The 17,845-nt window shown below is 31.2% G+C and overlaps 1 protein-coding gene across 12 annotated transcripts in view; it reads right to left on the minus strand.

Annotated features, from left to right (window-relative positions):
• Nucleotides 1-995: 995 nt before the first annotated feature.
• The window catches only part of LOC149724187 (protein unc-79 homolog), a 44,216-nt gene continuing 27,366 nt past the window's right edge, over nucleotides 996-17,845 (minus strand). For 8 of the 12 annotated variants that reach the window (XM_089893275.1, XM_089893272.1, XM_089893271.1 and 5 more), the window contains 25 exons: nucleotides 17,417-17,599; nucleotides 16,995-17,124; nucleotides 15,919-15,970; nucleotides 15,652-15,703; nucleotides 15,089-15,196; nucleotides 13,309-13,400; nucleotides 13,193-13,224; nucleotides 12,902-12,959; nucleotides 12,306-12,438; nucleotides 11,574-11,742; nucleotides 11,055-11,140; nucleotides 10,510-10,689; nucleotides 8,760-8,828; nucleotides 8,234-8,347; nucleotides 7,646-7,750; nucleotides 7,108-7,191; nucleotides 6,737-6,826; nucleotides 6,101-6,273; nucleotides 5,413-5,602; nucleotides 5,074-5,094; nucleotides 4,663-4,716; nucleotides 4,052-4,243; nucleotides 3,636-3,713; nucleotides 2,377-2,470; nucleotides 996-1,507 (listed from right to left, as the gene is read on the minus strand). In XM_089893275.1, coding sequence (XP_089749401.1) covers nucleotides 1,377-1,507; nucleotides 2,377-2,470; nucleotides 3,636-3,713; nucleotides 4,052-4,243; nucleotides 4,663-4,716; nucleotides 5,074-5,094; nucleotides 5,413-5,602; nucleotides 6,101-6,273; nucleotides 6,737-6,826; nucleotides 7,108-7,191; nucleotides 7,646-7,750; nucleotides 8,234-8,347; nucleotides 8,760-8,828; nucleotides 10,510-10,689; nucleotides 11,055-11,140; nucleotides 11,574-11,742; nucleotides 12,306-12,438; nucleotides 12,902-12,959; nucleotides 13,193-13,224; nucleotides 13,309-13,400; nucleotides 15,089-15,196; nucleotides 15,652-15,703; nucleotides 15,919-15,970; nucleotides 16,995-17,124; nucleotides 17,417-17,599 — 2,670 coding nt within the window. In that variant the 3' untranslated portion in view covers nucleotides 996-1,376. The remainder of the gene's footprint in view (nucleotides 1,508-2,376; nucleotides 2,471-3,635; nucleotides 3,714-4,051; nucleotides 4,244-4,662; nucleotides 4,717-5,073; nucleotides 5,095-5,412; nucleotides 5,603-6,100; nucleotides 6,274-6,736; nucleotides 6,827-7,107; nucleotides 7,192-7,645; nucleotides 7,751-8,233; nucleotides 8,348-8,759; nucleotides 8,829-10,509; nucleotides 10,690-11,054; nucleotides 11,141-11,573; nucleotides 11,743-12,305; nucleotides 12,439-12,901; nucleotides 12,960-13,192; nucleotides 13,225-13,308; nucleotides 13,401-15,088; nucleotides 15,197-15,651; nucleotides 15,704-15,918; nucleotides 15,971-16,994; nucleotides 17,125-17,416; nucleotides 17,600-17,845) is intronic. The other 4 variants (XM_089893273.1, XM_089893279.1, XM_089893278.1 and 1 more) reach the window with 4 other exon arrangements.

The following is a 17,845-nucleotide window of genomic DNA, read 5'->3' on the forward strand; positions in this document are numbered from 1 at the left end:
TTTAAACTTAAAATTTCTTCGAATTTTTTTAGCAAAAAAAAATTGTTGTAAAAACTATTGTTAAACAATTTTTTTAATAAATTTTTACTGTTTCATTGTTTAAAACAAGTAACTGTACAGTTTTAATTAAAACATTTTTTTTGAATTCCTTTAAGAAACATGAAAAAAATGATTTTTTTTGTTTGTTTTTTTTGCATAAAATGGTTTTAAACTGTCCCATCTTATCCTGTGTGTTTTCAAATTTGTAAAATTTCACCTGTTGTGCGGATGGCTAAATAATTCCTCGTGTGTTTTATTATATTTTATTAAATTTGTGTCAATTAATAAAGGAAAAATAGTACTAATTCGTGGTATTACCCAAAAACCGTCATCTATTTCGATTTTGGAAATATTTGGCAATATGTGCTTAAGTGTCCCATCTTACCCCATTGTAGTATATGTTAAAACAAATTGTAAAATTACGTAATTTTATTAGCTTTTTTTCAGGTATTTTTGTAAAGTACATTAACTACGTAGACAATACGACTAAAAACATTTTATAAAGTCATATTTTCAACGTTATATATACGTTAAAACAAATCGTAAAATGACGTAATTTTATTAGTTTTTTGGGGTTCATTTTTTCCGCTAAAAACAACGTATCAAATACGTTATTTTACGTGAACTTCCAACGTTTAAGCCAGTAGGTTATAAGTAAGTTCATAATTCATAATATCGTAATATATACGTCTAAACAAAAGGTTATAACCTGGACTTTACAACGTTTACTTTGTTTTCTTTCCGATGTCGGTACCAAACTACAACCTAAATATAACGTTGTGAATGTTGTAAATACGTTTTGTGTTTGCTTGGTCGTGGTATCACCCCAAGGCCCAAATCCGACATATTTTTGAGTTTGGAAATATTGGAAAACTGTTTGGAAATATTTAATGGCTGTTAAAAACTCCTGCTCTGTATACTATATACTAGAATCATCTTGCTCACAAATTGTCAGCTTTGCATTGATATCAAATTTTAATTAACAACCATTTGTACAAAACATTTGATACAACAGCATATGTGTTCCGAATAAAAGTTGATTTAAATTATCTTTTCTACCATTGTTCTATTGTCTGGGGATTGGTATAAAATAAATTGTACAATAACACCACATACAAAGTGACTAAATGTTTAACAGCTTATCTGACAACTTATCTCTAATGTAGCCTTTTTCTGGGTGAAAAGGTGACCAAAGTAGGATTTTAAAATACGGAATAAATTTACACAGCCTTACATCTATTTCATGCTGGCAACAGTTTTCTACACAAAATGACTCTAAACACTACCATGATAATGATTTTTACCCACGATAAAGCTACATGCAATAAGGAATGATTTTAAACAATGTAGAGTCCATTATCACTTTCGATATGAATTAATCTTCCCTTGATGTCTTCAACAATTGATAAAATATTTTCTGAATTTAATTTTGAATTGTTCTTCTGTTTGTCATCACTTGATGAACAAGCTGAAAACATTTGTGAAGTTATTTAAACTTGTTGTTTTAAATAATACTCTCACTAAAAATTGTTTTGCCTTAAGCACCCAACATCATACAACAACAGTAGATACTATATATCTAAAATGCCATTTAGGACGACCTCCGTGAACACTTGGCTACTGTTCAGATAGATTAACTGTCACAACCACCCCACCCCTCATCTACTCTTGCGATTTCCTTATATGACCCAGCCTCATGGTTTCGATATCTTCTTTGTTATGTTCTACGCGCAATTGGCAGCTGCCAGTAAGTTTACCACTTTTATTACTGCTTTGTATATTTGTAAACACCTTAATTTCTTGCATGTGTAACTAAGTGACTTTTTACTTTCTATTTCTATAAGTGCTTTAACTTTCGATAACCACACACACCCACTTAACACAATTCACACTCCAGCAATACATAAAGAAGAAAATATTGAATGTGTGCATTCTCCAGTTAGAAAGATGTACTATAGCAAAGTAAGATCTCTAGGGATTCTACATCCGTAATAATAGTAGCTACTTGAAGCAGCTTGTTGTGAGAATATGTCATTATTAAATTAATATAAATGTAATAAGAACAGGGAGGGAAACTCTTTTCATTTTAGAGAGAAATAAAATGTACTTACATCAAAATTATTTTAACCTGCTGTTAGGTTTACAAAAAAAGCAAAGAGAAATAGATTAGGGACAGGTAGTGCAATTCTATTTTAGCTTTCATAATTTTGTTAAAAACTAAAAAATGATTTGTTGGTCAGCAATAAGAGACATCAGTGTTCAATCCGTTTTACATAGATGGTAATGAATTAGTAACAAGAGCAGACAAAATAAAGCAATAAAAAAAGTTTATTTTACCTGAATTAAAGTTGTGATATGCTCTAAGTTCATCGGCTGACCACTTTTTCACTAACGGCTGTAAGTTTAATAATGGTGTCCACATCGGTTGAAGCTAAATGAACCAACATTGTGTTAACAAAATAAATTGGTCAAGGAATGCCAAGTTAGTAAGAAATATAAGTTTCGTATTAATAAAATGCTCCTTTTTTGTTTTAAAAGTTTCCCTATAAAAATCACACAATTTTCAGTCATCTGATGTCAATGTCTTTGCTATTTTTTCCAAATCTTTCTAAAATATTTTAATAAAAATTGACACTTATCAGATAGCTTATTAAATCGAATTGATTTAACATCTTTAGAATTCCATGTTTGGATGAGCATATTTATCAGCTAATTTTGAAATTGGTTCATGGTATAATTAAATGTTAATATGGGTGTTTTGTTTGTAAGACAGACCCAAACTACAAAAACTACAATTACATTGTGTTGATATATAATTATCGACATCAAATAAAGTGTTCGTACAAATCATAAAAAATAAATTTCTACATTCTGTTTTAAAAAAGTTTTTAAAATACTAAACGGGTGCCTGATCATATTTTTGGTTCGTTTGGTTCCGTCAGTTTGTCACGGTTGCGTTTAAATTAAATGTAACTTGGCTATTTAACATTGCAACAGGCGGTAATAACAACCTAAACATGTTTCAGAAGTAGAAGTAATTCATATTTATGATGTTTTCCTCAATTAAGCTCTAAGCAGCATGTTTGTTAGGTAGTGATTTGATAAACAAATTATTTTCTGAAAAAGTTACTGCTTTTGTAGTGCTGCTTGTTAGGGGTTAAGAGTTGGAGCTGGGTTAAGGGCTTTAACTGACATAAAACACTGCAAAAACAAGATTATAATGTGCCGTAATATATCATTATTGTGACATAACATATTGCTAATATGACGTAATAAATCGTTAACCTTACACAGGTCAGGCAAATTACGAGGACAAAACATGTTTTCGCGCATTTTCAAAGTTAATTTTCGACATGAACACCCAACATTTTTGCAAAAAAATTAAACAGTGGGTATCTGTAAGGTCTAAGGACATTTAGAAACGAAACTGGCCACCAGCTAAAGGATTACCTGTTTGCAACGCAATCTTGTATGGCTTTTAAAATATTACGACAAAATGCTTGGGTTGCAAGATTTTCCCAAAGTGAATTTTTTTTAAATGGGTCGCTTTAAAACGAGTTGGAAACCACTGCGTTAGATCATAACAACAGACCAACCTTAAACAGAATTGATGAATCATATTTTCGTAAACACTCAATAAGGCTTGCTATGTGACGATGTCCATTTTTTGAAATCTAAAAAAATGTTACAAATGTATTAACTTAAAGAATTTATTAAGTACAACTATTCTCACATGCCCAAGTTATAAAAATAACATAAGTACATTATTGTGTACCATATGTGTTGGCTTCATATAGATGATTTGCCTACCAATATGAACATTGATTTTCACTTACTTAACTGTGGTATTGCTTGTTATTTTATGTATGACTGCCAATTTTAATAGCTAAAATAAAACTAACAAGCTTTTAACCACAGGGGTATCTACCAAAGATGGCGCAACAGTTCTAACTTCTGTGTCAGCAAGCAATGTGAACAGTAAACAACATTAAAATTTATGGAATGTAATTACCGGCCCATCTTGTTCTAACAATACCAATATACTTGGTGTAACTCGGCTCCAGAATTCTAGTAGTAAAATAGCTGGTGTGGCGTGTTCATTTATGGGGTTGTAACTATTACCAATGCTAACAGAGCCTGTCACACCACTACTAGCTTGTGATGGAAGGTAGAAAGAGAGTTGCTCACAGTAGACAGTCCATAACTGTTCATAAAAGTTGCAGGAGTAACATTAAATGTAACAGCACATGGTTTCCAAAAACCACAAATGCAAAGTCAAGTTAAAGTCAACAATTCTTAACTTTCACCCAAGGTCTAAATGCCAATTCCTTATTATTGTGGCTTAAAAATATTACAGTATGCTTCTTAATACATCTCTAAACACTATCATAAAATGTTGACACTGTGTTCTTTTTTAATACAATAACATGATTTAGCAAACTGTGTGAAACCTTAGCTGATGGTCCAACCTATTCAACAGGTTGCGAAGCATATTTTATGAGAAGGTACTTGTGTTTTATGAGAAATTACATTACTACTCATGAGATATGATACAACACTACTCAACTTTATTTATATATACATATACTGCAGGATATATATATGCATATGCTTCTGTATTACCTGGCAAAATAAGAATGAGTAAAACAACGCTTCCATGCTAATCTTTATTTCCTGCTATAAATAATAAAGGTAAAATATATTTAACCGGTCTTTGTTATTTTCCTATGTTGTTTAGAGAAACACAAACAAAAGCATTATTTTATAATTGCCCTAAAATATGACCCTAACTTATATTTGTTTTATAAATAATAAGTAATTTGTTAAATAATTTGTTTTATAAATAATAAAATATGACCCTAACTTATATTTGTTTTATTATAACAAATACTTAAGTTGGAAATACAAATGGTCTTTTTTCTTGTACCATTTGGGAAATTAACAATTTTTATGTTACAAAAGTCCTATCATAGCTAAGCACACTTCAACAGATTTTTATTAAGTTAAAGCAATAAGAAATGGAACAAGAAATACCTCATTTGATGAATATCTTGCCTAAAAAAAATTAAATTTCTAAATTTAAAGTACAAGCATTTTGTAAATTTAAACAAGTGCTTCTGTTTGACTAATACATTCTGTGCTCGACGAATAGGACAAGAATTCAAAAATAGACATAGCACAACTAATCATACATACTGAAATATTTTTATCTTAAATATTTAAATGAGGATTGGTAAAGCTTGTAATAACACAGAATTGGATACAGGCCTAACAGGTATTTTAGTTGATGTGAGCTTCTTATCACAGCGAAAAATTAAAATTAGTTGAGGTTATGTAAAAGTAATAAAATCACTGGAATTGTAAATTCTTTACCTTATTATGTTCCAAGTACCCTGCAAATATTACTTGCAATATATTTGACAAATTTGGACCAGTTTCAAATGGAACAGGTTGCCATAATGTTCGTTCAGGAAATTGTTGCAACCCAAGGTGGCTGAGTGTTCCAAGTAGTATCCATGACAACCGTTTGATGTGAGTTACGCAATCATTGTATTCTTTCAAGCTGAATGTATATAACATGTTAGAAAATAAATCTAAAATAATAATGTAATGGTGAGATATAAACTACCGTTCAAGAATAAATAAATTTATTAATTTGTCTCTGTTTTAGGAGAAACTCCAGGGGGTTACACTGATAATTTAGTTTGCAGCATTTGTAGTGACATTATACAACTATGCCCACTTCCAAGTTATCACGGTATGCCGAAATTGCTCTTTTTCTGTATGGCTGCCAATTTTTTCCAGTAGGGTATTTTTAATTGCCTTGCCCAAGAACACACATGTTCATAATAGTGGCAACATGAAGGCAGTATTGACCACTGTACCATGTAATCAGGGAAATGAAATTTATACTTCTCAAACTTTTTGCGATTAATTAGAGTATCAAGTACAAGTTGTTAGCGTAGCTTTGGGTATTTAGTTTTAATAATCACAATTTAGACACCTTTTGTAACCATACAACAAAAATGAATAACTTAAACATTTGAAATATAATACACACCCATACTGCATAGTCGATGGAGGCTGAAACAACCATGGAAAACTTGAATTCAGAGTTTTCTGACATAACATTCCAGCTACAATTTGAGCAATAGCAAGTTTAATATGAGATCTTCCGCTATCAGTGCATGACATATCAAGTGTGCAACAGTTTGTATGGTTGTTCAACTTATCCTGTGGAAGTTACAACCACAAGTTGTTATAAACAGTTTAATATGATGTGTATAAACTTATTGTTTAACAAAACAGATTTACAGCTGGGGGTACCTGTTGTCTGGATAAGAGGTACAAAACAATCTTACCAAAAATTCAAAATCAAAAAAAAAAAAAAGTTGTTTAATTAAAATTTAAAAAAAATTGCCACAAAGATTTACAATTAAAGTAAAAAGAACTGATTTATTTTGTTTGTGATATTAATTCATGATAGTTGTGGTCTGCTAAAAATCAATGAACAAAAATTATGAATATCTTAGACAAAAACATACATATCGACTTTTAAATATGTAAAATGTTAAAATTTAAAACAACTTCATATCTTATTGTGTGCAAAAGTAGATTTGTTACAAATATGTATAAAATTTCACAATATTTGATTTAATATGGCAAATAAATAAGATTTGTTTAAATCTAAACTTACAGCAATCTTAGTCAGAAATTGTTCATCTGAAAGAATATCCAGACAATCAGACAAGTGTCCTTTCATGCATTCCATGGCATAACTTGGTCCCTGTATATCATTGTAAGCAGTATTAAATACAAACTTGTGTTTTTTACATAAATTCTTGCTGCCAGGAAAGTATGGATTGAAAACAGCTTCTTCTGTTAACTAATTTATACATTAAGGTTTCAACCTTTTCTTTAAGAGTTATTTATCACTGTTAAAGAATTTTTAACAAAGAGTTAGTCATTTACCCTTAATATAAATGACATGAATGGGTTAGAAAAATACCATTTCGAAAACAAAGTTATGTTTTGTACTGCGCTGTCATTGTAATAATAGTAGCTTACCTTTGATTTGGATAAAACTTTCATTGAAAGGAAATGAAACATGGTGCGAGGATTAACTGAACTGCCAGAATCAAGCAACACAAACTGTAAAATTAGTTTGTACACATTAATACTAACTATACCAGCACAATTTTATTTATCTCTTCCATAAAATGGCAAAAATAATTACCCATGTACAACGTGTTCACAGACACACTAGGCTTAAAATGTGATTATATTTTTAATCTTATAATATTTCTAACTAAACAAACATCATAAACATAGTTCAATCTGTTTTGTTGGGCAAATTTCACAACCTGCATTTTAAATAACTCTTTAAAAATAATCACTTATTTTGAAACCAGGTTGTATCGTATAATAATTTGGGTGGTTTTACCTACCAACTGTGCAACTTACTGATTACTGTTTTGGAGTAATTATTGTTAAGTGTCACGCCCAAAGGCAAACATGGTCACAATATGTTAAGCCACTTCAATAAAAATCCAAATCAAATGCAGATAAATAATTTTGATATAGATAAATATATAATAAGTTTGACCTGTAGTAGAAGCAGCAAGTTGCATTCACTGATTGAGCAGCTTAGCTTAAGTGATGCGATAAGTTTGGCAATTGCAAGTCGAGTTATAAACAGCTTGTCTCTGTCCTGTAATATTTCACTATGACAGTTTTTCATCACTAATTTACACACATCTTAACAGTCAGCATAGCAAAAAGAAGAAGAAACACATGCTAAACAATTAAAATCCTCTGATTTCATTTTATTGATTAGGTTAAATTTTAGGTAGAATACAAAAAATATTGAAGGCCCTATGCGAACCAAGTTAAGGAATCCTGGTCATTTAAACAAAAGGAACACATTGTTTTTATATCACAAGACATGGGTTTCAAACTAGGCTAAGCAATCATAGAATTTACTGCTCTACATTAATCCACGAAAATTACACAATACATCTAACTATCATCACAAATAGAGAACACAACAACAATTACCAACAAAAATGGTGTTTTTGGATTTCGATTATCGAGGATTATATTGTCTATCTTTAATAAAAACTCAATTCAATTCACCTTAGAAAAGAGTTAGAGTGTGTAGATGCAGATAAAACTAAAACCAGTACAGACTTACCTTGTTAAATATTTTATTGGTGGTAGTACAGAGCTCGTGAAAGGTAACCACAGAGAAATGACTTGATGGTATCAACATTGTTAATACTTTGGAAAATGGTTCAAGCAATGATTGCTAAGTAAACAGGTTTTGTATTATTGGGAATTAAGGATTACTACCAAAGAGTCGAAACAATTAGGCTCTGGAGAAGGTTGGTTTGGCAATTTTGAATTTTTTAAGTTTAGAATTGGATTAAGGTAGGAGCTGTATTAAACATTTCACAAATCTAAAGCCTAAAAAGATACATATTATTTATGACTAAATATAATCAATGTATAATATTAATGCTTTAGTGTATTCTAACTATTTAAACTTTCAAACATAAAACAAGAGTTGTAATAAAAAAATACAAGAAAGAGACAGGAATTCCCAGTTAAATAAAATATGCAGTATAGTTTGGGGTAAAAAGCAACCAAATAACAATTTAAGATTTTGGCAGAACACAATAAGAACATAGGATTTTAATTTTGAACATATATATAATTACCTTCAATGTAAGATAAGCATGTGCATTTAATAATGCTATCATAATGTTAAGGAGATTATCAAATGATTTCTGTAAAACAGAATGCAATGTTACATGCTTTATGGATTTTGAAGTCAATGTGCTCCCTTGTTACTGTACTATGTGTATTTTGCATAAGTTAGTTAATGCTTATACTAGACATACAATGCTTTCTGGATTATCCGTCCTAGTTGGCAAAACAATCGGAAGTACTTAGAAGAAGCGTGTTGATAATATTCAAATTAACATGATAAGATAGTTATAGAAGGGTGGGGGAAGATGGGACACTTTGTCAGACGAGACTTTTTTTTAATTTTCTTTTTACAGACCCCCATTTAATGATAATCAGGAAAATAAGGTTACAGAATTATTCGACAGTATTATCACGACTGTATAAAACGCCCGTCAAAGCTGATTACTGTTTTTAAATATTAAAAAATAATGTAAATTAGAAACAGTATATTTTGAACAGGTAAAAAAATGGGAAATAGTAAGGTGCTATTTTTTAATACTCGCTAAATCATAGTAAAGCCAATGATTTTTTTCAGTTTGCTTGTGCGAACGATTAAACTAGTTTCATAGCTCCATAAAACAACCTTGAATATTTCATACAGTTTGAATTTGTCTCATAAAACTAGTTTTAGTTTTGTAAAAAAACACTGAGATATAAGCATGAAGAAAACAGGCAGGGGTCAATATGGCTTTAATTTGAGATAAAAACAACAACAAAAATATCGGTTTACCGTTACACATATATATGAAGTTTGCATAGTAAAGAAACTAGCACAGCTTGTTTAACTCGGTAGGTTAACTACAAATTGCAGAATGCTGCTAATGTAAATATATTTCAATTTAGAGTCCCATCTCCCCCCACATTGTAGTTTTGTATGTTTTCATTGCCAAATTTTGAAAGATTTGCTTTTAATTTAGTAATTTATACCTCAGGGATTTTTCAACTATAAGATACTGATATAATAAAAAGATAATATTTTGAAAATATATTCGAAATTTGGTCATTTGCACGTGGTGATAATTTATGAGAAGTGTTGTGCCAAAAACAGAGTAGTAATACCCAATTTGTAGCAAAAATAAAAACTTTATCAATAGTTATAGTCAATTTTCTGTTAATTCAAGTTCATATACATTTGTAGGATACAATATTTATCCATTAAAGTTCGAACATTTCCCATTGTCGTTCAAACAATACCAATTGTTATGCAATAATATAATGTATAGGTAACATGTTAAAAACTATAGCAGTAGAGCAAGAAAAAGAATGTTTAGACCTAATTTTCAAAGCTTACAGTATTATTTCGTGTTATTTACGTATATTCCTATTTATAAATACACTTATTAATCAAAATTAGCAATGATTTTAAACTGTCCCATCTTATCCTGTGTGTTTTTAAATTGTAAAATTTCACCTGTTGTGGGGATCGCTAAATAACTCCTCATGTGTTTTATTATATTTTGTTAAATTGTTGTCAATTAATAAAGGAATGATAGTACTAATTCATGTATTAACCAAAAACCGTCATATATTTTGATTTTGGAAATATTTGGCAATATGTGCTTAAGTGTCCCATCTTCCCCCATTGTACTATATTTAAATTTAATATAGTTCACCTTAAAAAACAATTTCAGTGTAAATTTACTAATGAACCTGGTTGGTGGAATCCAACCATTGCATTTTAAAACAGTTGGTGCATTAAATAGCACAATTCGCACTTACCATTTCAAACTTCTGTAAATAACTTTGCATTTTTAAGAAAAACAAAGCGAATGAGTTAACCACAGGTTGCCACTGATTGTTGGGAGCATCATGTGGCAAGTATTGAAGGTACGTTGCTAAGTTCGTTAACAGCCTTGATAACACAGTTGAATTTAATTCAGAAAGATCATCAGGAAGCCCCTGTTGCAAAATGAATCTTCAATATCTGACCATGATAGTTACTTCTTTATGTACGCATGAAAGGTTTTCACAGTGATACTACCTTTGCTATATCTCACAGTATTTGTGGGGGCTTTGAGCTCTTGGTACTCACTTACGTTAAACTTTGTAAGTGAATATTTTTTGTGACTGTCAATTTGTATAAATGAGTTTCACTTATTAATCTTATGCGTAGGGAGTAGGCATAGCACATGTGTTGCATTTTATTCGCCCTTTGAGTCCTTGTCATCAATTGTAGCAGCATTAAGCTTTCAACTTGTATTCTTAAATTAGAGGGCAAGTGCTTCAACCGTTGTGCTATGATAATGATAAACGTCAATACTAACCTCCAACACATATCTTAACACATCAACATGATGTAAACCTGAGTATCCTCGCAGACAGGTCATTAACACTGGGATGAAATGATCACCTGTTGAAAATTGAGTGAAAAGAGAAGAGTAAGGCTATAAGATATTGGGAACATACAACATTGTCATTTAAAAATAAAGGTATACATAATTAAAATCACAAAGAATGTGTGAACAACCTGTTTTTTATTAGTTGCATAGTTGTTTAAACATATATATTTCTATGGATTTAAGTTAATGTTGAGTACCCACTGATCAGGCAATATTTAACATTAATTTTTATTTTTAAATGTTCAGGTAACAATATTAAATTAATTGCCACCAATACTTTTAAGATAACAATCCAATAAAAACAATTGTTTAACAAAAATTTAGTAGAGCATATATTTTCCCATTAAGTTTTAGCTGATAAAACAATGTTTTAAAATAAACTTCATGTTAAACTGTTTATTTCAGGTGATCAGTGCTTAGAAAAATAAAAAGTTAAATATTTACCTGATTGGAATGACACAAGAAATAATCGTGAGAATATATGATTTTCAGCCAGTTGGTGCAGGATGCAGCGAATAGATTGTTTAGCCATGTGAGCTGAACTTTCAAATGCAGAGCTGCCTGTTGTTGAGATAGGGTTTTCATCCCATAATGGTTCAGCTACTTTGACTAACTGTAAATTGGAAAATGTGTTTTAAATGAATGAAATCCATAATGTATTATTAATAATGTACTTTTACCAACTATATCAAAAATATTACACAAATAAAAATATGTTGTTCTCTTAACAAGACCCCGCCATATATTTTAGTTTAATACCCACTATGAAAACAAATAGAGCTTCTGTGAAATTCAGTAAAGAAAGTAATTTTTGCATTAACTATTTGCTTTTTTGTGTGAATTACATCGTGTATATTTGATATTTCAAGTTCATATTAATTTCATTTACCCAATGGCAAATAACTGTGATCTGATGTTGGGTGTACGCAACATCTTCTTAATCAATATTGTTCCATAATGGTTCTTTTAAACAGAGTGTTTTATTGACTGCTGTTTTCCAAATCCTTATTATCTTATTGCCAAACCCCACACACCCCTGATTTACTATTTATTTGTGTGCATAAACTATTATGTTAGAAGAGCAGAGAGAAAATTATCATATGATTTAATAAATCTAGGAAGCAATTATAACAATAAAACAAACGAATGTAATAAGTATAAAGAGAATAAACATACCTGTGCAAGTATTCGTGGAATTGATGGAACTGCAAGACTTGCATCAAATCTCACAAATTGACACAAGTTAACAATACATATAGAAATTGTGTCCTTGTTTGATTCAGTTATGTTTTCTTTGCAGTGAATGCATCTAAAAAGAGGTTAAAAAATACAATAAACACAATGTAGCAGCTATAGGCTTCACACTATGTATCATTTGGTTACGAAGCAAACCAACCACTTTACTTTGGTGCCTTCATTGTTCAATGTTTAGCGTGCCTGCCTCTAACCCAGAGGTAATGGGTTCAAGGCTCTTCGCTGCTACCATTGTGGGCGTATGTGTCCTTGAACAAGACACTTAACGACAATTGCTCCAACCCAGTGGTCACTAATGGGTTGTCCAAATTATCAGCCATACATAAAAATGAAAAAAATCCAAAAAAAAAATAAATAATCACCCACAAAGTAACATACTTGGTAACTCGTAAGCTGGCGCAAGGTGCACACCCGTGTTATAACGACTGTCGTTTTCCGGCCACGCGGGGATAAAGTAAGTTACACTCTACACTCAACATGCGAAATATGTTGCTAAAAAGAGAGTAACAATGAGTTACCTTACAGATATATGTGACAAATTTTCCCGCCTTCTTTTCTCTTGAGACAATTCATCAACTAAAAGAATGTTTGAAATTTAAAAGTGCTTTGTTAAGGATAAAAATAACAGAAATGAGAAAATCTTTTGTATTGCTTTCAAATCAACCACATAATAGGCGAAACAACATTTAAACTTAAATATCCATTTATTTATTTATTTATTTATTATACAACTTCAATTGGCAGACAATTAAATTTCAGTTAAATGAGATAAATATATAAAGTATGCATAACCAAAAATGTGTTGTAACCTTTTCTATTGGTGGCTTCTCCTTGATCAAATCTGGTAAATTTTAATTTTTTAATAAGAAAATGCAAAAAAACTTTTTAAAATGCAAATATTTGATCACACAGGTTACAGAACTACCTTGAATTTGTTTTGCTTTGTTTAGTTTTATTTGAATCAAAATTACAGTGCAGTCCACTTGCCAAAGCCTCATTCCAATGATTTAAATTCGCCTAAAAACAAAGTTCAGAAATATTATAATTGGAGTTGATATTTTGTTTATTTGTTTGTTGTGACAAAAGTACAAACGATTTTTTAAAAAACTGAATGGAAGTAAAGTAATTTTCTACGAACAGTCATTATAATTGGATAAAGTATACAAATGGATGCGGGCTTTTATTAACTGCTGCACACAAATGTACAACTCACATTAAGCTGCAACTGTACTAATAGTAAGGCTTACAGACCTGACTCATGCAATAGGAAACAGGCTTTAAAAAAGTGTATTACAAAGATTGATCAAACCTTTGAAAATCAAAACCCACAAAATCTGTAACATTTGTGCAACCCTCATTCTTACTTGTTTTAGGTCTCAAAGGTATCTAACTTTCTGCACAACTTTAACAATGAATTATAAGCATTGCAAAGTTAAAAATAAAGCTTACGTATCTCACCATTGCTGATACAGCAAAATTGTTTAAAAAAAGATTTTATTCCCTTTATTATTATTTATAATTTATAACATTATAAAGAAGTCTTTTTAATGATAATGTTTGTGTGAAGCTGTAAATTGCATTCGAAGAGAGTGCTAACAAACATTCAGTTTAATTAAGATTTTTTCTTTTTAATGGTTTGAATATAAGAATCGCATTCGTATAGAACCATGTGGTGACTACACATTCTGCTAAACAGACAGACAAATTAAGGTATGCTGTTATTGATTTGCAAAGATAAAAGAACTGGCAACAAATTTGACCATTTGAAAGGAAGAGTCTGATGGGAATATGTTATGATTCTACTTGTTACAATTACAGATGCCCTTGAGAACAAACTTTTTTGACGTTTTTTTTTAATGCATGGTCCCAAATTTGGTCTGATTTTCTATTTCTATTTTTTGTGGGTAAGGTCCCTGTCAAGGACCTGGGAATTAAGCCAGATTACCCCAACACCCGGGTGCATTTAAGTCGTTGGTCTGATTTGAAAGAAGAAGTAATTTGTAGGCTTAGTTTATAAACTTGCTGCTTAGTAATAAAACAGATATGTTGCACAGGTTCAAGAACGGACTGAAAAATGTTTATAAAACAATCAAGATTTTTACAAAAAAGTATCATTTTGCCAAATTTTGGATATGAGAAGCATAAACTGTTATGAGAAACATAAACTGTTCTTTAATAGTTTCTGAAATATTTAATAGTCCAAGATTTATTAAGATGTCATTAATTTTATAACGACGTCATCAAAAAAAATAAAAGTTTGAAGACAAGTTCACACAAAAAAATGTGTTTTTTGTATTTTGCTTGCAAAATCCAATTAACTAAGATCTGGTCAAAAGCTGAAAAAAATTAAAAAGGAATCCCGCAGTCAGATGGTTTTCATAATATCTCCATATTATGGACTATCACAGAACAATAAAATTATATTTGTAAAGTTCACATTCTGAACTTTTGTAGCTAAATGTTCGCTAAAAAGAGTTAAATACCTAAGCCCACAGTTGCCTAATGCCAATCAACAACAACTTTGATAACAAAAAGGTTACAAAGAACTAACGAAAGTGATCGTTTGTTCCCAGATAATTATATTTGTACAATGTGGTCATTCCAGATATTTTGCAATTATTGTACAAGCTAAATATATCCATTTTGAAGTGTTAAATACCATGAGAAACTTAAACTAATCATACATTACATGTACTAATACTCACAAAACTTTTCATAACAGTGTCAGATATATTGGTTTGATGAGCAGATGACAGAGAATGATTCACATTGAAGCTGTCATAAGAATCAAGATCTTTGTAAGCAGGTGGACTCTGCAACATAACAAAATATAAAATTATATTGACTGCATTACTGGGTTTGTACAATTTTATTTTTCAAACGAGTGTTTTGCAAAAGGACATGCATGTCCATAACATTTTTTTCTGTTGCACTTGAGACATACTGAGAATCGTTATAACATGGATGTCCTCAACAAATTCAGGATCCAGCTTCATGTATCCTCTTGTTTAGGGGCGCTAACCACTGTGTAACGGTACCGGTAGTTTCAGCATATATTGTTTATTTTGAAACACTTTTTGTGTTATTTACATTCCCTATGTTTCCTCCTTAAAATTCTCAGTTCTATATTTTAATGTTATGCTTTAAGGATTTTGTGTAACCTTTAGCTGATGTCCAATGAACGCTCCAAACCTGGTGGAATGCGAGCACCAACCATAATAAATCAATGTAATAAACTAAAGTTAAATACGTAAAGCCACAAACTCACAGAGCTATAAAATGTTTGATCCTCATTGTCAGCCAGGTCTCTGACTGTCTTCCTATAAATAATACAAGTTTTAAGATTAGCCATACCACCACAATCCTGAAACAAATTTTTAATTTGTCTTACTGTCTGCTACAAAAAAATAGTTGTATTAAAGTAATTTCAAAATTAGGTCTCAGAGACTTTGATATTATTTGTGCTCGGTATTTGGGCTGTGCCTCAAAAAGATTAAGAAGCATTGACCCGCACATTTTCAGTATTTTAACAAACCTCGTATTCGTAGTTTGTGGGGAAACTGTATTGATTCGTATTTTTGCATCTCCTGTAAAAAAGACTTATCACTTATATATCAACTGTTGCTACTAGTACCAGGCATAATATAAATCTAATACTTTTCTTCTATTAAATTTGTTTTGTACCATAGAGCACCTTTGACGTCATCAAGGAGAAAGGCGTACGAGAATGCGTTCCTATTCAGTCGAAAAGCGTCGCTAAGGAAAATAATACAGGGCACGTGGTTTGCGGTTAATAAAACGTCTTGTTTCGTAATTTCCAGTATAGCAAATTGTAAAATTCATATAAAAAATATAGTAATTTTATGATTTTCACTTCAATTGATAACCAGAGTTTCATTGCGTCATTTTTCACGAGAATAAATTCACAACCATTGCTTCGCTTGTCTGGTATTGAATGTATGCTACCGCATGCGTCTTCCTTTATTTGACGCTCATACACGATGTTTCGATCTCGTGGTTGGTTGGGCAGTGGGCACATTCTTCCCGATTGTTATATTATGAAACGTCATAATTAACAGTTATGTTGTAATAGGACACGTAACGTAACAACTGAATGTAAAAATGTTCCAATTCCTAGCGAAAGAATGTAATATTACATGCAACGCGTGTTTTAGCACTTTATGTCTAGATGCGTGTTTGCGAAAATGGTGCCTGTCATGATAACAAAACAGCCCCCCCTGGTTGCAGCAGTTTATATTATTTTATAATAAAGATTTGGAAACATTTGGCGCTCGTGTAATTGACGCCGGCTGTAATTTGATACGGGCAAATTCGCTAAAGTTTTGATTCGTTACTTGCGAGAGAGCAAATTCACAACGAACGAAAAATAATTAAAAGAGAAAGCTACGCTGACTAGTCTCGTTATCTTTTAGTAGCTTCACCTTTTTCATTTTTAATATTTTTCGCTCTCGCGTGCAACATTATAGCAATAGCATAAGGCTCGGCGCTCGGCCCAGATTTCAGCCGAGCGCCGAGCGTCAAAAAAGGAGACGTTCGGGCACGAGCTTTTGAGTTCGTGGTCGGTTCGGCACATCCCTACTAAGTAGGTACCTTCATTGGAATAAGCTTCAATTTTCAGGCAATCAGTTGTACATCCATGGAATTCTGACTCAAGCGTGTTTAAGCAAACTCGCATCAATCTTTGGAGTTGGTTCCGTTGTACACTCTCAGACACTTCATACTAACATCAAGTTATCATTAAATAAAAACCATTTAATATTTTATAAAAGAATGTTTTTACAAAAATGCTGTATTTGCAAACTGCATAGTAGATTCAAAGTTAATTTGTTTCCTGTAAAAACTTAAAAATAACATATTCTGTATAGGAACCTATTGCTCAAGCAGAGTCACATTAGATTTATGTCATGGATTGCAAGCAGTTAAGAACAAATGGAATAGGGTTGTAATGGGGCTGATTTTTAGGATTTAGTTGCTTTGAAAAGGGATTTTGTAAGGTAGTAAAATATTTTTACCTTGTAAAGTATAATCTGAATACATAACAGCCAAGATGATTTGCAAGAATCTAAGAGAAAGTTCAAAGATCTTGGCTCTAACTCCATGTCTTTGGTTGAGGAGCCGCTACTTGTCACATGTTCAAGCAGAGATAGCACCATTGGTAGAATCACGTTTCCAAGATTCATGTTATGGTCAAGTATCTAATGAAAATCAATAAACCTAAGACTTTCACAGAAATAATAATCTCTGGTGGCCTCTTGCACAATGTATGCTTTTTTTATAAATTCATACACCCACACTTTTTTAACTTTCTTTCCTAAAAACATATTCACTTAAAAAATGGTAGTAAAAGTGAGCTTCAGGCTAGGTATCCTGGTAGTAAGCCACAAACTTATTACTGTGCTACAGTGTTGGCCTAATTCGGTTATTAAAACTGATATTACAAA

The sequence above is a fragment of the Ciona robusta genome, unplaced genomic scaffold (genome assembly GCF_009617815.1).
Source record: "Ciona robusta unplaced genomic scaffold, ASM961781v2 AP042738.1".
Classification (NCBI taxonomy): Eukaryota; Metazoa; Chordata; class Ascidiacea; order Phlebobranchia; family Cionidae; genus Ciona; species Ciona robusta.